This window comes from Betta splendens, chromosome 13 (assembly GCF_900634795.4).
Source record: "Betta splendens chromosome 13, fBetSpl5.4, whole genome shotgun sequence".
Lineage (NCBI taxonomy): Eukaryota > Metazoa > Chordata > Actinopteri > Anabantiformes > Osphronemidae > Betta > Betta splendens.
In genome coordinates, this window is record NC_040893.2 from 16,805,893 (window position 1) to 16,828,009 (window position 22,117).

Below are 22,117 nucleotides of genomic sequence, written 5' to 3' on the forward strand. Positions count from 1 at the left end.
GCAAATCTATCAGTGCGGTCTTGACAGGAATCTCCCATCCACCCGCCCCTATTTGTACGGCCTCAAAATGGAGGCCACAATAAATCTCAGCGGCCCCCATCCTCCCACTAACCCTGCAGCTTGAGCCGCGTCTGCGCTGTCAAACGATGGGGTGCGACGCAGACTTGCAGGGAGATAAGAAGAAATAGTGCTGTCTTCAGAGTAATACACTGGAGGAGAGATGCAGTAGATTAGAGCCCAGTTGCTGCTTTATATTCCTCTAAATACATCAGCGGTAGCATGTGTCAGCACTAGCGAAACCACTTCTCCATCATCGCATGGAAAAGCAGTCTTTAGGCTGACCACTGACAGTGCAGACCCACAAGCACCAATGTCAACCCTCTTATTGCCCTTCAGCTGGCACAGCTCCGCTCCTCTGCTTGGACTCGAATATAATATACGTGGAGTTAATTTTTTTGTATTTACAGACTTTGCAGAAATACCCGATAGATCATGATGCAACAGTAAGACCATATATACGCTTGCATTTGCTATCAAAGCCGAGCTCACAATGCATGAGAGCCCGAAGCCAGGCATTTCTATAAATACGGGTCCACTTTTACCGTGTAGCTTACAGATGGAGAGTGTGGCCTGGTCACTGTGAAAACAGCTGCAATGTCGTGCCCTTCATACGTCCCCGCTGACAGACGGCTGTAAAAGTTTTCAGTGAGTTGTAAAATGGAAATGGTGCCTCTAGTCTGGAATGGAACACGCTGCATGAGAAATTTATTTCAAATCTCCTCGGGAAGATACGGGTGGTGCTGGCGCCGGTTAAATCACAGCCACTCTCCCCCTGCTCGCCTCGCCTCTCCCTCCTCTTAATTTCCCCTCTCACTATCCTGTTTAAAATTCATGGACTTTCTTATCTCTTTTTTAGAAGTAATAATTATAATTCCCCAGAGTTTGCAAAAAGCTTCAAATATTTGATACGCGACACTCAGTAAGCATGTTGGCATAAAAATGAACACACAGCAGAATGATGAAGAACATGTCACAAGCAATTATCCATTTACTCTGAAACAAGACGGAACAACAGCGGGAATTAAACGCACTTCATTCGTTTACAGTGACGAGGAGGAACAGCACATAAAGTATAGACGAGCACCGACCGCCTGCGACCGCCTCACCTGTTAAAGAGCTGTCCAGGTTGTCCATGCTCGACCCCGGCGTGTGCTCTAGACCCCGGGGATGCCTCGCTCCATAGCCCTCATCTTCCTCCTCATCCTCGTCCTCCTCATCCTCATCAGGCAGGTCAGTTTCCAGGTCAGAAACCATTGTGCTGGACACGTAGCCCACTGGAGGCGCGGGAGCCTGCGGAGGAAGGGCGCCTCCCTGCATGTGCCTGGGAGCAGACAGAGACAACGTCGCTGCTGTGCACATGCAGTGTACATAAAGGAATGTGCAGGGACCAGGACAGAGGGCATTTTCTCCAGGCTTCATGACTTCAGGTTGGGAGGAAAAAGAAGCACGCATGTGAACACTTTGAGACATCTCTCCACATTGTGGAGTGTTGAATAAATTTGGACAATTCCATAAATACTGCTGCCGCTCGCACGCAAACACAATGACCCGCTAATTGCCGCTGTAGATGGTACAAAGGCACGCACTCCAGGCCTGTCGGCACGCGGCTGTCACCTCAGCGGCCCGCTCCGCTGACAGCCGCGTTTGTTTGAGGAGTACAATGTCTTTGACGCGGTTTGCAGTGGGAATTGGTTGTAATTACTGGCCCTCTGGTGTTGTCAGAGATGCTCTCTAACCAACATAGTCATTACTGGGTAACATGACATCTCTTTCCTGACAAGGTTTCCATGCCGCCGCCCCGACGCCCCCCACTCCCCCTTTACTATTATGAATGAACGCCAGTTTCTCATTCCCTCCGTGCTGCCAGCAGGATGAAGCATGGCCTTCATCTGACTTGCATGAGAGCGGCAACAATGGAATGCGCTGCATGGGTGTGGGAGTGAACAACAACTATGGCTAAGAAATGGTGTCTCTTGGAGTGAGCAAAACGCAGCGGTGGCCTAAGTGGTGGCACGGGCCCATTACAACAGCATGATTAATGGCTTTATCTCCACTGCACACACAGTTGACATGAAGAATACTGCAGCACCAAAATAAACCCTGGCAGCAGAACACAATGTACGGAGAGTAGGATTTGAAAAGGACTTCAACTAAACATTTGTCAGAACAGAAATGCATCAGCGGGTATTTTTATTACCTATGGGGATATTAAAGACAATGACCTCCTTCGGACATTATGTGGATGTTATTACCATGTCTGTTTAGCCATGTCCAGCTGGTACGCTCGGGTCAGCTCGTCCAAATGGGCCTGGAGCATGGGCTGCATCTCGTCTCGGGGAGAAGGGGTGAGTGTGGCTGTGGACTGCTGCCCAAACGACACAGCGGCCGGGGACGAGGCGACGCCTCGTATGGGAGGGGTGGGAACACGCTCCTCCTCCTCCTCCAGCTCATCCTCCATGCCCTGGTGAAGGTAGGTCTGCACAGGCATCGGCGGCCCCCAGCCATCGCTCTCATACCTGAGGCAGGAGGACATGTTACTCATGGTTACTCCATATTTGGTCTCAATGTAGATCTTTCAACAGAATCTCCTATATACTGCTGAAATGCATAGAACTTGATGTAAGAGCTTGTTATACGACAGCTCAGAGGTAGTCGGGTTCCCCTTCCTTCTGGTTCTGCTCATACATGCTGAAATATTAGCAGTCATAAAGCCAGTGTTCATTAATGGGATTTGTCAGTGCAGACTCCATAGGACATAACACTTTTAATCTGCTGCCATTAAGAGCAGTCTCAGATTTACAGTGCACCGGACTCTTCATTTGCCAGAAAGCCTATTAAAGCAGATGACTCTTCCAGATTGGAAATGGAGGCAGGAGGACACGACACCCGCTGGACCCCAGGCAGACAGCACCACTTGGACAAGCTTCTGTTACACACTTCACATCAAACATCTGGAAGTGAGCAGGAAGTCTTGTAGCTTTCCACTCATCCGTTTCATGTTGGTGTATAAATCCCTATTCCCTATTGCACAGGCCTCTATTTATGAAACATGAGTTTCTCCATTATGGAATTAAACAAATAGATTAATCTGAAACCACCTGTGTAGCGACACGATAGCAGCAGCTAGAGACTCTCTGAGCATTGCTTCTGTCTTTCTTTCCTCCTCTTATTTCCAGTAATGAAGTCAAGCCATACATTGATGGTGGGATCAACAGTTAGTTTGATCTGCTGTCATCTGCACACAAGTTTAAGTGAGGATGTCTGCGTCTCTGGCTGCCAGCACACACTACACACACATCGTTCCGTCGCTTTTCTCCAGATGAACAGTAGTGCAGTAATTAGCTGCAGAGAAAAACAAAGCTGAAGCCTGTTATTAAACACAGCCGTGTGTAGGAGGTGCTCATGTTGGAAAGCACTGTCTTTTTTGTTCCAACAAGAAAGACATTAAATCTCTGCTGATCAGACAAGACAGAGTACAATAACTGCAATAACAACAAAAGCTCTACTACATTTATGTTTTAAAGTCGACAAGATTAATGTCTGTCTTCAGGTAAAACGAAACCTTTTCTGTCATAGCTAAATTTTGGCAAATTAAAAATTTAGTACATAAACAAGGGTATTATGTGTTTTTCTGTTTGTTTCTCTTGTAGCTCACGTAGACCTACCCTCCTCCTTCATGGTGCTCATTGGGGTAATGGTCCATCTCAGTGCCGGGGAGAGGGTGAACAGGGGGAGGGGGCAGGGGGACATTGGCCCAGTTGGACCCATTAGCTTTAGTGGGTTTGGATCCAGCCTTAGTCTTCTTCTTCTTTCCCCCCTTTCCACCTGAAAAGGGATGCATTTGAGAGATACAGTGACTGAAAATCGGATTTAGAAAATCAATTAAAAACTAATATACAAGCGAGATAACACAAAAAAGTAGAGGCTTCTTCTGCCAATGACAAATGTTTATTCTAAAGAAATTCAATTTAGTCCAAACATCTTCCTCTCATTATAGATCCATTTGGGCTCCGTTTCAATATACCCTTGGAAAGTCATACACAACTTCACACAAGTCACCAATGGGCTCCTAGCTGTCAGTGCTTACACAGAAACACTCAAGGCTGCCTGATGAAAAGCGTACTTCCATTGATTGATCGGCTGAAAAGCCTCAAATCTCCATAGAAACAGCAGAGAACGGCCGTAAACGAGGCTGAGGCAGACCTTTGTGCTCCACCCATCCCTCAGTGTCCCCTTTCACGCCAGGCTTTGGGTTCCACAATGAAATATCTCACTTCACAGCATCATCATAATGAATGGCTTGTGTAGTGTCACTGTGTCCCTAATGGAATTCACTGAGAGTCTATTACTACTTTCATTTCTTTTATTACGCCGGAGAGCTGCTAACCCCATCCATTTCCACTCATATCCCTGCAACACCAGATTCGGCTCCGTCCCATCCATCTTTATAAATCTGCCAGTCTGGTCACTACTGGATTTTATGTGATTTGGTCACTGGGAAAGAAACCCTTTTTCTCCTTTAAAACAGGTTTAACATCCAGACAAATTCTGTTTCAAAGTTTCTAGTATATACAGTATACACAGAGGAGAGATTACACTTTTACTGGGGCTCCAGCCTCACACAATTTGAAATATAAATACAATTTGCTCTGAAGCTCATAAACAAAACAACAAAGTAATTAAGTTACAGCGAGGTCAACTATAAGACCGAATGATATTCAGCCAACTATCACAGAGACAGAACAAAAGTTGTGTATCCTCACTACTGACCAGCTGAAATAAAGGAAAGGTGGTAAAATTCATACACATGCATCAAATTGACCTTTACAATACACAAATCCACCTCGCATTGCACAGGATTGTGGTGCCTCATCAATGCCACCCATGTTTGCTACTACTTTCCTCCTATGTTTCCTCTCTGTGCATATGGAAACGGAGTGAGGAAACATACTGTGCAGTGTGTGCACATCCATATGCCGCCCTAAATCTCAATCCAGAAATACCTCTGGCTGACGTCATCAGCCACACAGACGAGCAAAAGCCGTCTTTGGGAAACTCTGCTCAACACATTAGTATCTGTCTGTCGTTAGTTTTCTCAGTGGCACAACAAAGCTGCCAAAGCTGCATCATGCTCTGTACTGTAATCTAATAAAGGCAGCTCACTTGGGCACAGTATAAAGGTAGATGGCTGTCATCAGAAGTAATGTATGGACCTGATTACTGCAGGTACACGTCAACTGATTCACACAAAAGACAAATCACAACCACTGTGTAGCATGGTTCAAAATCAGAGATTTCTTATGTTGCTTTAAGGTTTACTCTTTTGCTAAAATGAGAAACACAAGCATGTGTTAGAAAGGCATGGAGGGAGCAAAAATATGGGACATGGAAAGATACAAAAAGTGTCAGAGCAAGATTAATAAAGAATGGAAGTAATAAAAGAAACAACTGTAAGCCCAAGGCAGCAGCACCAAAGTGTAAGTATAGTCTGAAAGTAATTGGGTTTCCTAATCGCACCTCTGGGCGACGCTTGACTTTTACCAATAAATGGTGAGCTGACGTGATTGTTCAATCATCCTTAGTCTCTCCACACAAGACCAGCCATCAATATTGTAAATGAGCCTCTTCTAGGGAAGGATGGTCTGGCACTGGAATTACAACAGCTCACCCCAAATATGAAAAACACAGAGAGAGAGAGCGTCTGTGGCTAGAAGCTATACAAGAATTACACAGCGAAGCCATCTCCTCTGACAGAACCGGCCCTCTCTTCAAAGGCGAACGCAGACTAAATATAGATCCAGCGTTGGGTATTTATACCCAAGGTTTGGGCGCTCCCAGCCTATAACTGCAGGGCTGCATAGCCTTGAGCTTGCTTTGTTTTCACTGGGTGCGTCAGTGCTGAGGGGGAAAAACCACGGAGCAGAGACTGAGACAGACTGCAGAGGCTGATGTAGCGCTTAGGACTGGGGAGTATTTAGCAAAAGCATGTCAAATTAACTATAAGGTGGCGGAACACATAACTCAAGGAGATGCAACATGCAGCAGGTCAACACAACCATGGACTTCACACAGTCATGGATCTGGTTCTGTGAGTCAGGACGATAGGAGTGGAGGGGAACGGAGAGTCTTCAGGGCCTCTAACTGCTGGAGCAAACGCAGAAAACACCCACTACCTCCTCTCTCCTGCACCAAGAAGGGTTTTAATGAGCAGCTTCATGTCCCCGGTGGAGACCCATGCTGCCATGAAAGCTGATCTATTTCTGTTCCTTTTCATCCTGCCTTCCTCCTTCAGACCTGACATACATTATTCCTTCCATCTCCTTAGAGGCAGAATAAGGCACTGTAACTTTTCCTCCCTTCAAATGCTGAGTCTACTTTGGTTGAAGCTACATCAAAGCTCAGGGTTGGTCTGCTTCAAATTTCCAACACAGTTTTTTGCTCCCCTGTACAGAATACAACATTATACAGTAGACATCAAGCATAGTAGCTAGCTAACTCAGGTGTGTGTCTGTTTAATACAGCAATGTACTGAATATCACAACCTTAAATAACTGAATTATTCTGTATAGAATGAAAAGGATATATATTTTTCTTCTCCTAGTATGTAGTGATCTTTAAAGAGGCAATAATAATAATAATAATAATAATAATAATAATAATAATAATAATAATAATAATAATAATAATAATAATAATAATAATAATACACACTTTAAGAAATTAAGTAAAAATGGGACTATATGTGTTTCCTCTGGTTTATAATTGATACCACTGATGGAAGGAAACAGTGTCAGCACCTCTTAAGCTAATAAACATACAGTGCTGGGGCAGCTAATTGCATGTAGTAGATTAACCAGGTCTTCCTGCTAAGCAAATTTATTTTTGTATTTAATATATAACTATTTTAATAATTCTCTGGATTTGCACATCCATTTAATGAAACTCAGCTGGAGCCTTTCTATAACATGTCTGTGGGAAGAAACGGCTACTTCACATGCTTTTCTCCAGCCCACTGTGTGACAGAGCATTGAATTAGAGACCAGTTAAGGCAGTGGCTTGTAACTAGATAAAAGAGAAGAGTGGAAGGAAGGCAGGCCGAGGGCTGCCTTGGTGTCCGATAAATGACATTGTAATTCTCCGAACATGGGTTTTAGTGAAGCTGGCTACCATTAGGAAAAGAGGGGAAAAGGGAGGTATTTCTGCTACTTTAGCCAACCAAGCATCTCTAATGGCGTGGGTGTGTGTGTGAACATAGTCCACTCTGTCTGAAAGACTCCCTCTGCCCCTGTTCCCGTCTGCTCTCTCACACAGGAAGAGACAAAGCCTTTACAAGGACCGGCAGCAATGGCAGGAACCCAGCATTAGCACTTGCAGCCATCTTCTGTCAGGAGATCACAGCCCTGTTCTTTCTCCCTAATTTAAATGTCCTGCCTCTTAATGCTCCGATAAGCTGTCGTGTCTTATTCTACAGTGTGTCATAGCAGGGCTACATACAGCACAAGCCATTATCCTCAGAAACAAAATAAAAATGAGAGAGAGAAGGACTGTACTGATAAAAAATGTCTTAAATGTCAGCTTTGTACATGCAAATAACAATTAAGACATGAGTCAATCGTGAAGTCAAGCGGCAGAGCCCCAGAGTGCGTTCCAGTTAGCTCCATTGAAATCCTCTGCTGCGTAAACCAACCTGAGAGACTGCCGCTTCGCTCTGAGCTGTTGTGAGAGCTGGTGGTGCTGAAATCTTGTGATTGGTTGTGTGGTATTCTACTAGACAATCCTTCGGCCAATCGGTAGTCGGGAATGAAAAGGAGTGCTACAGTGGGGGTTAAAGGGCAAAGATCACAGTGGCATCAGGTGACTGGCAGTTAGCACAAGCACATGCAAACATGCAGTTAAAGCATTGAGCAAGCAGGACCCGTATGTTCCACAAGCTGAGCTCATTTAACAGTTCTGATTATTAGCAGATTATACACTTGCTGGACAAATTTGTCTCAAAACACATCCCATCTTTCACAAAGCTCTTCAACTGATGAGAGTGCACTGCTAGACATTTCATTCAGTGTTTGCCCCCTTCAGAGAGATATAATCACACATAATTATACGTGATCAAACGTAGTAAAATCACTGCACATGAACAAAATGGTTTTTAAATTTACTGCATTACTGGGGCTTTGTAAAAACCATAATTCATCTGTTTTAGACAGTTGGAAAATTAGATCATAAATATGTATTGAAAAACAGCATTATACCTCGAGTATGAAACTCCACTCGTTTTTCACATCCACGCAAATTAGTTTGGATTTATTTTTTTTAATATTAGTCAGTGTAAAATCGATTGGCAGTTGCTCTGAAAGGGTGGAAGCACATCCTGAAAACCCACCAAGAGAATGGAACGGGCGACTTAACTGCACTACTTTTACACAAGATCTTTATTCCACCTTAAACCAAATCGTCTACAAACTGCAGTTTGTAGATGATGTTTCTGATGATGTCTATGACGTTCTAAATCTCCCACTCAAAGACAACAACATCCCCCACAAACTGCCCTTCCCTCCCCGTGTCCTCAGCATAGCTTACTGTTGTTGCAGGAGTTCTTGTCTGGCAGCGAGTAGCCCAGACTGGCCATCTCCTGCTTGGCCTGCAGCGAGGCCTTCCACTGGGCCTCTGGCAGGTCCACTGCCAGCTCGTGGATGCTGCTGGAGTGCAGAATTTGAGTTGTGGCATAGGGGGTGGCCTGCGAGGTTTGGCCAGGGCTGTTGTAGTTGGCTTTGGTGGTGAAGTCTATGCTGCTGTAGATGGCTCCATCAGAGAGCATGGTGCCTGACTTATCCCCCTGCCCAGTGGGAAGATCTGGGGAGGAGGAACAGACGCAGTTCAAGGAAAAAGCTACGCTCCAAAAGAAATCTTCAGCTCGCTTGTAACCTTGGGCTAGAAAAAGGACTATTCAGCTGCATGTTTGGAGTTGAGTGATTTGGGATTCAAGTGCACATGCTCCTTGATTGCTCTGTGCTTTCAGGTCAGCTCGCATTTTGGGAAACTGCACTTAACAGGTTCATCCCACTGAGGAAAAAAGATCGTATGCGTTATTCACATATTCCAACCCCCAGTAGAGATACCTGAGGGGATCTCTCACTGTTCTCCCCTCCCTGCTCGTATATGAGCAATAATGCTGCTGTGTGTCTACTGACAGAGGATGTAAGCAGAGCGTAGGAAAGGAGGAAGGAGCCTCGTGGTTGGTGCATGGCTTCTGCCCAGTGAAGGGGAGATGATGTAGAGCCACGGCGGAAGTGTCCGCATCTGCGCCAGTCAAGCTGTGCCTGTCCTTCACGACTGGCTGCTCAAGACCATCCTTTCGTACACCCATCCACCCCCTGCTCCTGTGCCTCCTCTGCCCACCTCCCTCCCATCACATGCTCTTGCTCTGAGGTATGGGCTGTGACACCAGGCTGGGCTATTTGCCATTACTCAGGCTGGTGACAGTGGAGGCCCTGCTGTTCCTGCTCTGCCTGTCCTCTGAAGTGATTTATAAATATATGTCCAAACACACATGCAATATGCATACTGTATATATATATGCTGGAAAGCATGATCTCTACAGCGAACAGGAGTCATCATCTTTTCATCTCTTGGTTTAAACCTTTAGACAGCACAGGGGCACTCACCTCCTCGGCCAAAGTTACTGAGGTCATTGGGTCCCCCAGAGCTGCTGTTGACAGGCAGGCTGGTTGCAGGCCAGGAGTCGGCTAACCAGGGGTAGCCTGGGTCACTGGCATTCAGGAGACCTGGCCGGCTGAGCACAAACACAATCCACAGTTGGTTAAGAATAGGCTGCAAAGTCTAGAGGAGTCTTTTTTTTCTTTGCAGTGCATTATGCTACTGGCTTTATGAATAATAACCGCTGATGACAATCAGCAGTCAGACAATGTGAAGACAATAACATTTTTATAAAGTTGAAATGTTCCCTTTTGCACTAGGATTGTATGTGAGGGAGATAAGCTTGCCGCACGCCTCTGAAGCTAATGAAACATTTGCAAGATAGCGGAAAACGCTGCATGGATACATTCCTTCTCCCACAAAGTTGGAAGTCCTTCGGGCCAAAGCAGCCCTTTATCTCTCGGTTTCTCCTGCTGTGCCTTTGTCACATTCTCCAAGTCATTAATGCAAACGCACACCGTGGGGACGCTAATGCATGCGTTTGCTCCCCACACATGTGCAACAGCGCGTGCCGATACCAACATGTATATGTTTCCTTAATCGTTATTATCTACTAGTCTGCTGTGCCTCCCCATCAACCCCTTGTGGTGATGTCCAGACAGTCTAAATCATATGTGATGAAACGTCAAACCGTGGCCCCAGCCTCACCATGGAGCCGCGGCCCACTTGCGAGATGCCCGAACACGGGAGAGGGCAGCTCCATTTAACAGGTGTTGTGCCCCCTCCTGAGGGGGCAAGAACCATAAAAAGCAGCCATTAAGACTTTAACCTGTCATGGGTGACTGCTGGGAGGCCATTAAGGACACGTTAGTGTACGATAACATCTGAGGCTTGTTATCAATGGCAACACAGATGGAGTTAAATGAGAGTGAGATATGGCATTTGATGCTTTTGTTTAAGCATCAGTTCACTGATGAGTTTGACCCTGTGTGTTTCTCATGACAGAAATGTGAGCAAAATAAATGTGATCACTAGTTTACTTCAGCAAAGCAGAAAAACAGACAGACAGTCTTCTCCAGACCCTTCCCTTTTAAAGTTGTTTCCCTTGAGTAATCTCACCCTGTAATGGTCAAACTGAGCACCACACACGGTGAAGTAGATGCTGTGGTCTTCTCGGGAATACTGTTATCAGCGCCCAGCAGTGCTGCATATACAGGTAGAAGTTACAGATACACGTGTTCCTAGAAGCCGCTGAACACAGTAGTTAGCAGTGTGGCTGCCTGATGGGGCTCTTTGTCTCAGCTCCACTGGGGTGACATGTTGGCTCTATGGGACTGGGAGGGAATCAAGCCCTGAGGACAAGGGCAGGTAATGGGCACACGGCAGTCAGTCTGTCCCTCAGCCACAGGTTCTAATGAGAAGAGCTGTTCCACAAGGAGTGAGTCTAAATGAGCTGCAGCCCTGGCAAGCTAGGAGCCTTGCTGTGGTTCCTGAATGCCAAAACAGGCCCTCAGGGGAGACAAGTCATTCAAATTGATGGCTGTGCATCAGACACATGCACTTTTATAGGGTAATGCATCTCTCCCTGTCCTTCTACCTCTGTTTCCGGCTGCTATTCTCCCCCAATGCCATCATTTATTCTCACCACACTCTCTTTCCAGACACAATTTTCCTTTATTTTCAACCTATGCACCTCCAGCTTCTCTTTATTTCCACTCCTCGCCGCCGCTCCTGTGCTTACCATCTGTCAGATTAAAACACGCAGGAAAAGCCGATGTTGACTCCTTTGTTGACTCCAGCAGGAGTGCACAACATAAATGTTCAGCGTCTGTAATAAAAGACCTTGCCTTTGTCTCACTTGTCCTGCGTGCTCCAGCAAGTACACCCCCCCCAGCCCACCAGAGGAAGACCATTTGAAAGACAAGGAGCTGACAGTGGGAATGGCTGCATTGTCCTTGTATTTATCACTGAGCAGTATTCTTGTAGAGGATAATTAGAATAAGACTGATTCGTGGTGTGCTGTTTTGTTTTGTGTTTGTGTGTGTGTGTGTGTGTGTGTGTGTGTGTGTGTGTGTGTGTGTGTGTGTGTGTGTGTGTGTGTGTGTGTGTGTGTGTGTGTGTGTGTGTGTGTGTGTGTGTGATTGGATGGGGGTGGGCACTGGGTCATACATCTAATGAGAAGTTGACACCCAACTTTTAATCCCTGCCCAGCTCAGGATGGATGGCAACCTTGGCAGATAAAATTTGATTTGGAGCATTTCCTTTTCCTGTTAGACATTTCAGTTACTGGTGATGGGTTTGAATCCATAAATACTGCCTAAGACGCCTGACACTGAGCGTCCCATAAATAAGTCGAGCAAGAGATATTAATTCCAAAGCAACTTCATAAATCAGGTGTTTATGGCCCCTCAGACTAGTGAATAGAACTTGAACTAGACATTAGTTATCACTAGCACTGGGAAAATGCAAATTACTTTGTAAGTAAACTCTCAGGGAACATGCTGCCATTTAGTATTCAGATGCAGGAATGTAAATGAATCTCCATAGCAACAGCGTTCGTGAGACCTGCTCATTGCGATGTTTAGCCCCTTCCCATTGCCTATAGGAGTAAATCTGCTTTGCTAAAACATTGATCCGTGCCAAGATAGGAAGTTATTACTACCTCCTAATTACCATCTCCCTATTGGCAGGGGGATAAGGAATGAGCCTTTATCGGCTTTTATCAATTTCAATTGAGCAGCCAAAGTCAAACTGTCCAGGTCTACCAGTCTGCAGCCTATTCATCTTCCATGAATCATTTATTTTGTGATCGATTAAGTGTAATTGTTAAGTCAGGGCAATTTGGCAGGAGCCAATGAGCAACCGGGAACAGACGAGACGTCGTTTGCTTTTGTCTAATTAATGCAATAAACATCTCATGTAACAAATGAACACATTTTCCTCTAATACTCTGCGACACGTTTTCACTTTCAGGGCAGATGGGGACGTTGCAACATCTGGAGTAGGATGACTACAGCAAGTAAGGCATCAGGGGCTCGTGTCAGAATAACAGCCTAAAACTGCGTCTTATCCCAGCGTTGCGGAAATTGTAGCGGTCGGTGCCACTGACTAAAGGTATGACAAATATAGAGCGCCACAAACACAGACATTTCAAATCCCATTCGCCGGAGAGAGAATCAGAAGCACTTATGTGGAAAATTGAAGGAAAAACACTACAGCAGAAAGTAGATGAGAAAAGGCATGGCAAGTGGTGTGGCTAATTCATTGAGAGCCTGCTCACAGCACACACAACAATATAAGCAAAATTGCCCATTGTGGCATCCAGTCAAACGCACGCAGTGGGGGGAAAATGAAAGGGGGGAATAAACATGAACATAAAAGTGTTGGAACCCTAGCGAGGAGCGCACGCGTTCCCAAAGCTCGCAGACACACAGGGTCAGGTTTAGTTTGCAATCTCTTGCTGAGTGTTTGAGATGCAGAGGCTTTACCTAGTCAGGTGTGATAAGCAGTAGATAGACAGAAGCCCCGGATTCTCCAGGGAGTCTCTGGAGAACTCACAAAGGCTCAGTAACTGGTGTCATTGAGATGTGCCCTGTTCTCTGCAGCCCCTCTCTCTTTCACTAACACACACTGAAAAGGAGCAGGCGACGTGGGGTGCAGGGGGGTCCCTCCACACACCTCTCCCCTGGGTAATTATTTTTACATTATTACATGTGCTCAGATCCCAGCCGCCCACGCGAGGTGACAGGCAAATTTATCACTCTGGAGGGCTTCTGGGCTGCCTGTAGCCAGCAGCGGAAGATAGATGACAAAATAAAAGCACTCTCTGCTTAAATTGTTTCTGTTAATTCTGTTGAGGAGATTTATGGGTTCATGTATCGATGCATGAACGGAGATGTGGTAGAAATGTATATCTGCGCGCCATTTTGCACGGTGGGCACACAAACTATCGGTTATCTATCAGTGTATCGGTCGTTCATCAATGCTTCGCTCGGGACTGACGCGCGGCTCTGAAGGAGCGCTTGTGTTGAGACGTGAGTTTAGTGCGCTTCAATCCACTTTGGTGTTATGCTTTCTTTCCGGTGGGGCACTCACCTCCCATTGCTCATCAGACCACCGTCGACTCTCTGGAATGTCACTAAAGCCAGGAAAGAAAGAAGGAAAGAAAGAAGAGAAAGGTTTGGTGTTATGGTTTTGTCCTAACAGACAGAATGCATTTGTTTGTTTTTTTGCCTTTGCACTTTAACAGCTATGTTTCCATCTTTCACTTTTTCTCATACACAGCTGGAGAGTCAATGGATTCACAAAGGGATGCAGATGTCCCTCTGTGCACGTTGCCATTCACGAAAATTAAAAAAAAAAAGAAGTGCAGTGATGAGGACTGGATATTGCCTTGCTTTGCATAAGTAGAGACGTCATGTGTTCTTCAAGGACAAGATGCCTGATGAGAGGGAAAACTCATTTCATCTTTCTTATTTTGCTGCTGAGTTATTATCAGATTTGTGATTAAATCTCAGCCAAAAAATGATTACAAAAGGCAGAAGGGCTCATTAATCACGTTGGGTTTTCCATCTACAACTGTGGAGGCTGAGTTACGGATCCTTTGGCTGCAGGGCTCCCCAGAAGCCATGCTTGTGGCCTGGTCTATTACGGTGATCTATGGATAACAAGGGCCACTCTGCTGTCAGCAGCTGGTAAAAGTCCACAGCTCAAAGTGAGAGAAGGCTGTGAAGCATCCGTGTCATCTGTGTTCAACCACCATGATGACAAAGCAGCATCAAGAGTTCTAAGCATGTAAGAACTTCAATGGAACGCAGGAAACACACCAAAGCAGCAAGAGTCTTGGAAATCACCTCATACCAATGAGAGGGGGAGAAAAATCTGAAGGGGAAAAAGAGCTGGTTTACTCAAAAGAGAGGCGAGCTGTTAGTAATTTGGCTCATTTGCTGCACAGATGGAGATTAAAGCGAGAAGGAGGCAGAACAGTCCTCCTCTCTTTTCTGTTTCAGGTTGATTTCCCAACAAGCTCAGACACGGGCGACAGAGGGGGTTTTCTGTGGGTGACGTACTGTAGCAGGGCCCAAATGACAGGGAGAGGAAACTCCCACAATAGATTACAGAGGCTGCTAACAAGACAGTTTGATGCAGCCTTGGCATCAAAAAATGACCTAATCCAGTTTATTCTCACGTGGATTTTAAACACAATGTCAGAACACAGGCTTTATTTACTGCATGAGGGTTTAACCAGCCAGCATGGAGCATTAAAATCCTGCTAACAATGGATTCAGCTATTGTACACCAAGCATCGCAGGCCAGTCTGTAAGACATTTAACAGCTCCAGACAGACTGGCTAATCTTTATTCATTTACAGCTAAAGCCATTACTTTTTGTTCCACCAGTGGTGCATTTTCTGTCATTTGACGGAATGACGGGAGGAGGAGGTGGAAGCGAGTAGAGGCTGTGCAGGAGGAAGGCCTCTGAAGTCCATATCAGTGCTCAGGCACATTTCTGGGCTGCTGTGGAACACTTTTAAGTTGGCCAGAGTGACATGGCGACATCGACGCCGCCGTCTTGCAGATAAGCACTGTTTCCAATATGAATACAGATTAATCCCTTTTAATCAGCATTAGGGGGGGTGGACATAATCAGCATATAAAAATTCCATCAAATCTCTCTTCCGCTGGCCGAGCGCCTCGCTACTGTAGTGATTTACCTCTCATACACTGACAGCTTTAGGAGGACACTCCCGATACATCAACTAATTGTCGATACAGAGACCAGCAGCAGTGTAAGACTCCTCAGTCACGCTCCAGCTCGTCGTCTAAATATCACCTCGCTCTAACACTATTACAGTATTTGACCTTGTTTTGTGCTCTAAACTGATTCTAGTGAAATAATACGGGTTCTCTCAGGCTTCTCGGAGATATGGTAAAGTTTCACCAACATTTATATCATGTCTTTTCCATAATCTGTTGTTATTGCTGTGGAAAGACTAGAATTGAGTTTTGCTTGTCTTACCTATATTACAATAGCTACAGGTGTATGATATAAGCATGTGTTACTAGGACTGTCACATGCAGGTGAACATCTAGGAGAAGGGAAGGACACTGGGTTGAGCCAGAACCGGATCACAGCTACATTGACACTGTACGGCACAGAGGCCTCCAGGCTAATTTTCATTTAATCTGTCAGATTTGTGCAGTGCCAGTCAGGCTTAAATCAGACAACAGGAGACTGTGATGTGTAGAAGTTCCCCCAGAATTCAGGATATAGCTTGGCATGAGACATTAAGCCAAGTAGAGAAAAGGAACAAGAGGAAATTTAAATACACCACATATCTACCTAACTGACACCCAGGACTGGTTGCATACATTACAACACAACTTTGGCATTAAAAAGAACTAAAGAGGAAAATAATTATTCAGAAGTAGGACAATGAACAGTCTCACCCTGCACCACAAAACTGTCACAAAGAAAGACGCATGAGACAAGATGAAAGTTCATAACCACAACAGAAACACACAGTACAGTATAACAAATGTCTGCAGGTTGGGCAGGGACAGAAGTTCAGGTTAGCAGGGCTTTGGTCATGGTCAATGGCAAATCTAGATTCTGAACTGCCATAATCAGCATGAGGTTTGGATTTGCATTAGCCATGACCATCAGTCTGAAAGTTCAAGCATATGTCTTATAAAGCGGGCGGGAGATGACTCTGCTTGGAGGTGGGGTGAGGAGACGGGACAAATGAACAGTACCTGCAGGGGTGAAGGTGAAGGACTGAACTGCAAAACAAGAAGACAGAGAAGTTGTGTGTTAAAAGCCTGCAGAAACAAGCGGCGCTTCGGGGGTATCTGCATGCTGGGGACGGGGTCAGAGGCCGAGAGATGCTGAGGGTCAGAGAATTGAAGACCGCATCGTCACCCAGCGTGCAGAGCGTCAGCCAGGAAAGCAGCCAGCTCAGAGGCCACACATGTGTGGAGACGGTGGCACGAACCAAAGAAAACAGACAAACACATGTAGAAAACTGAAATGAAGCGCAAATTAACTATTAAGAATCAGAACATAAAAGGCCACAAAGAAACGGAGTCCTCTTGTCAAAATATTGTGTTGCACAGGCTGCAACAATAATGAGCCAGTTCATTTCCATTTTCTGTTCTGGCAGTGTGTGGACGTGATGGTTATGGGGGGGGGGGGTCACTGAGTAAGATGTCAGGGTCGGAGTGTGGGAGAGGACGTGGACGAGCGCCAGATCAGTGACCAGCAGAGTCTTCCACCCTGGGCTATTAACCAACACCGTGGGAGGGTCTATTAAAAACTACAGACCCCCGGACATGAATCACGCTGACATGTGTCTTCATCTTGAGCTTTAACACGCAACCGTTTAAACCTCACATTTCATTAGAACAGTTCTGACTAAGACTGCGAGGTGTCACTGTAAGGTGGAATTAAAATATCCCTGCTTTGTTTTATGCTACTTTGACCAGATGTCAGTCTAACCTGCGTAGTTGCTCAGGCCCTTCCTCTTCTTTCTCCTCCAGTAGAGCCAGATGCTGAAGCCCATGAGGATGACCCAGCAGGCGCCTCCGATCCCGGCAATGAACGCAGGCTGCTTCACCACGTCGGTGATCTGCTCTGTGATGCTGTTATTCCGGTTTCCGTGTATGATCACGTCCCGAAACTCCTTACCTGAGGGCACACGCACAAACAGACAGAATCAGGCTAAAAGCGCTTCACTGGTTGCCGGAGAGAAAAAGGAAACAACAATGCTGCAAAGCATGTTTTAACAGTTGTCCTTGTAAAACTGAGAGGATTAAGAATGCTACGGTTTGTAAATCACATAACGTTCAGTGGAATTAAATGTGCAGAATAAAAGGGGAAAATTGCATAAAAGCTTAAAAACAAACCGCAGTGTGATCGAGGTGTTTACTTGGTCTATACAGCACACACACACACACACACACACACACACACACACACACACACACACACACACACACACACACACACACACACACACACACACACACACACACACACACACACACACACACACACACACACACACACACACACACACACACACTCCTGCATTGACTACCCTCCTTGACACTATTTTATGGCGCACATCAATACTGTCTTGGTTTTTTTGTCTGCCCGTCCTGGTAAAAGGCCTGTGCATGCTTGCAGAGTTTGACAAGAGCATTGCGGCTTTTTACTGCGTAAGTAAACAAACGCGCCCATTTTCATATCCACAGACACACAAACACATATTTTAACTGCTATTGTAGCTTAGGGCTCTGCTCCCTGAGATGGATTATGTGAGTGACACTGGGGAAATAAGAACATGCCATGGGCCAAGCCATCAGTTATGGGTCAAACCAGGCACAATCTACCATCATAAATCATGCGGTCAAATCTCTAAACAATAGCACTGTAGCAGTATTATTCATTGGGATTATCTGCACACTGTGCAGTTCATAATAATAACACTGATGTTTAGAGAAAAAACATTTCCACTGTACTTTGAGTAGTTGCAAATGCTTCTAATCACCAATCTTACCAATAACAATAGATTGAGGTTCACTCTTGACTCCAACTCCTGCACTTGTGCTGGCGGCCACCTCCACCCGGTACACGACTCCCACCTGCAGCCCGCCCACCACCACAGATCGTATGGCTGCATCCACAGTCTTATTTACATGGAAACGCGTCTCATTCCCAAGACACCAGATCTAAAGTAGAGAAGGATCAGAGACAATCAGTCTGTGGTTCATTTTAGGAGTCAACATCCGTGCTGTTCTCTTAGAACTCACCTTGTACTCCTGGATGATGCCGTTCTGGTGGTCGGGTGGAGGGGGGTCCCAGGAGATGCTGATGGAAGTGCTGTTCTGGTTCCCCACAGTGAGGACCGTTACCTGCTGAGGGGGGGCACTGGGAGCTGAAAGTGGAGGCCCAAAAAGATGAGGTCAGCAAACAAACAACAGCTTGTATTTCAGCTTCACAAACAAAGCGGCATGATTTTAAAGGGAGCTCATAAAAATGCACACTATACAGCACATACCAAGAAACAGACACAGCAGCACACAGTGTTATTCTTTGGGGGATGGCACAGGTGGCTGAAGGCTGTCAAGATGTCTCATTAGAGAGGAATTTACATGAAGACCAGGGCAGCTCTGACATGGCTGTGGCCCAACATTTCTCTATGATTTAATATGCAATCCTCTGTTCTAGCCTAGTGGGTATGCACAAAGAATACTGGTATTGATTTGTGAAATGACAGCCTGGCACAGTGAGGCAAGTGCTCTCAGTAAAGCTGAGGCTTCAGCATCGACTGAGGCAGGGTGGCATGTGGGTCAACGGGCTTATAGGATGAAGCACAGGCGAGAAGGAAATATGAAAAAAAATACACTTTAGGGGAAGGAAACAAGGTTTCAGTAAACATATTGACAGATTTCATCGATCGACCAGATGAAACTAAAGCTAGTAGGTGAGGATCAGAGGGGAGGTCTGCAGCAAGGCACATCTAAATGAATCGTCTCAGAGAGAGTGGATAGAAACAGGTCCGAGCTTTCATAACCCTCACTCTGCTGTTATTCTGATGGCAACAATCCTCTGACCCCACAAGGGGTAACAGGGGAAAAATAAATAACAGTTGGCCCAACTGGAAATAACGTTTTAAAAATAATGTTTTCTCATTTCCGCAGCGGCTGGCAGGGGAGCGGCACCACAGCAGAATACTGACAGGTCAATTACTCCTGGGCTGCCTCTCCCTCACCTCGCCGCCATCCAAAATGGCACGTGTCACCCTGTAAATCTGTGCTCATCCCTCAGCGCGATTGGCCACACCGGCCCCCAGAGAGCCAGAAGGCCCTGGCACGGTGGAAGATGAATGGGTCCAATGATGAACCCAACACCTTGGCCAGATTAGAAACAATCTACCAAGGGAGCGTCTGATCAAGCATCACACTCAGGGCTCGCCGAGGCATCAGGTGACAAAGTGGCGGATTAGTCCGTGGCAGCCATCAGAGACAATGTCGTTCAAAGTTAATGCTATGAATGATTTAGCATCTTATTATCATGCATATTTGTGCTAAACAATGTACATTTTTCATTAGCGGCCTTAGAGGCTGTGCTAATAGAGCCATTAACACAGTGATGTATGGCAGACATGAATGTGACCCTCGGTCTCTGCGCTGCGCCGCACGACGAAGGCATCCTAACCTTTGTAACGTAATGTAAATGTAAAGCAGTAGAGTGTGTGTGTGTGTGTGTGTGTGTGTGTGTGTGTGTGACAAATGAATATTAACATAAACGTTACATTTCCTTTTTCTTACATTTGCATTATTTTGCATAGCTCCTTTCCAGACAAATCATTCAGTTGGAATCAGTTCACAACCAAGTAAATTTTTCAGACGTGACTTTCCAGATGGAGAATGGAAACGTGTGAAAAAGGAGGAGGCAGAATACAAGGATGGACACGGCCTTTGAGCACTGAGCATATTGCAACGCTGCGTCCTTGTGGACCTGCTCCAGGTATCCTCTAATTGTGTTACCTGACAGACAACCTAAGTTTTAATCAAGCTCTGAACTAGACTTCTCTATCCATCCAGCCGCCCTTGTCAGGAGTCCCAGGGTCTCTGAAGAGCCTAGAGCAGTGTGTTTGATCGTGTATCAGCTATGACCAGCCACGGCAGCAGGCCTGTGACACAAATAGAAAGTGGTGGAGCTCTCTGAGGAACTGGGATGCAGATAGAGCCGAGGCAGGGAGCCATATCAGCAATGGTAATAGCTGTGACATGCAGGTTCTGGGGGCCTAAGGCGAAGGAGATGAGCTGGCATGTATGTGGTAACTGTGTGTGTGCTGGTGTGAGAGTGTGTGCTGGGGACAGCTGTAATGTGATGGCAGTTCCACTACAGCACTGTGCACACTGGCTGGCCACAGGAGATAGGCTCCCTTTGAGAAAGGGAAAATAAATGGGCCTGTCACCTCGACAGGATGTGAAGTGTCTCCTATACATGCAGGCCTGAATATGTTGTGGCAAGACGTGAGTTGTGGCTTTGTCTCTAGTACAAGGACTCTTTACTTGTCTTTTTTGCTGTTGTGGGCATAAACTGTGTGTTTACTGCAGATAACGTCATAACCTAATCCCAGTTATTAGACTTAAAGACTGAAGCGAGGCTGGTGCGTTGAAAGCATTTTCAGTTTTGTCATAGGCCAGAAAAGTCAAGTCAACAAAGACCTGTGAGTGAATGTGTGCGTGCGTGTGTGCGTGCGTGCGTGCGGTCACTGCTCTGTGGCCTTGTCAGAGCCTGTATGAATCAAGCTTTGGGCGACAGATCATCGTTGCAGGAGGAAATGTGACCTGTCTCCAATCACAGCTCAGGCCTGTGGCTGCTGGTTGATGGATTAGAAGAAAGCTGGGACTAACACCACCATTCATAAACAAAACGGCACAGACGGGCACAAACATGCACGCATGTACACACAAAGTAGTCTGTTATGGGCCAACACTGAAACAGCCTGTGGCTAAAGGTGTCACACATACGGTGTGAGTCACGATCACTTCCTCATCAGCTTCCCTTTCATACCTTCTTCAGTCGTCCTCGCTGTCCTGGACTCGCTGTCCATGCCTTGAAACTCGTTGAAATAAGGCCGGACCTTGATCTCGTACACAATTCCCTTCTTGAGAGCAGACAGGACCACGCTGCGCTCAGAGGGGATCTTCACATCCTGGGTCTGCCAGGCTCCTGGAGAGGGAAGTCCTGATGTCTGCCTGTACACAACTCTGTAGCCCTGAATGAACTGGGACTGACGATCCACCTGAGACAGACAACAAAGACATGATTACTGCTGTGTTTCAGGGCAACAACACCTCATCAGAAGAGACTGGGTAGGAACGGAGGCTGTGTCCTCACAGGAGTGAAGACATGACACTTTAGAGACTCTTAGTCGTTTCATGGCCCCTTTATCACCGGTGATGACACACTTAGCTCTATTGACACCACTGACATTATCACATTCACCCTCTCCCAACACAAAGCAGTAGCACCTCTATTAAAGGCTTTTCCTAATGCCTTAAAGGACAGATGCATGTTTCATACGTATTATAAATACTAACTAGTGACAGAAAAGTCCCACTGCATCTAATATTGGCTGCGAGAACGGGAACGTCTTGTAGCAACAGACACCCCAGGGAAATGAAGAGAATACACAACAGAGGTGATAACAGGAAATAAGGCCCATAGAAAAGATGGAGAGAGTGGAAGTGCGATAGCCCCCAGCTACCCACAAAGGACCCCTCCCTTAAAACTTTAGCCCATTTAGCCAGACAGAAAAGATGGAATTTATGCAGCGGAGGAGCCGGCGTATAACTCATAGTAATAGCTTGTTAACAGTAAAAGA

At 45.9% G+C, this 22,117-nt stretch overlaps 1 protein-coding gene across 9 annotated transcripts in view; it reads right to left on the reverse strand.

Moving 5' to 3' along the window:
• The window catches only part of robo2 (roundabout, axon guidance receptor, homolog 2 (Drosophila)), a 240,866-nt gene that overhangs the window by 8,261 nt on the left and 210,488 nt on the right, over window positions 1-22,117 (reverse strand). For 5 of the 9 annotated variants that reach the window (XM_041073359.1, XM_029171171.3, XM_029171170.3 and 2 more), the window contains 12 exons: window positions 21,304-21,535; window positions 18,528-18,652; window positions 18,275-18,446; window positions 17,212-17,400; window positions 16,470-16,496; window positions 13,810-13,852; window positions 9,723-9,850; window positions 8,638-8,910; window positions 7,748-7,873; window positions 3,726-3,885; window positions 2,313-2,576; window positions 1,167-1,381 (listed from right to left, as the gene is read on the reverse strand). In XM_041073359.1, coding sequence (XP_040929293.1) covers window positions 1,167-1,381; window positions 2,313-2,576; window positions 3,726-3,885; window positions 7,748-7,873; window positions 8,638-8,910; window positions 9,723-9,850; window positions 13,810-13,852; window positions 16,470-16,496; window positions 17,212-17,400; window positions 18,275-18,446; window positions 18,528-18,652; window positions 21,304-21,535 — 1,954 coding nt within the window. The remainder of the gene's footprint in view (window positions 1-1,166; window positions 1,382-2,312; window positions 2,577-3,725; window positions 3,886-7,747; window positions 7,874-8,637; window positions 8,911-9,722; window positions 9,851-13,809; window positions 13,853-16,469; window positions 16,497-17,211; window positions 17,401-18,274; window positions 18,447-18,527; window positions 18,653-21,303; window positions 21,536-22,117) is intronic. The other 4 variants (XM_029171172.3, XM_029171173.3, XM_029171175.3 and 1 more) reach the window with 3 other exon arrangements.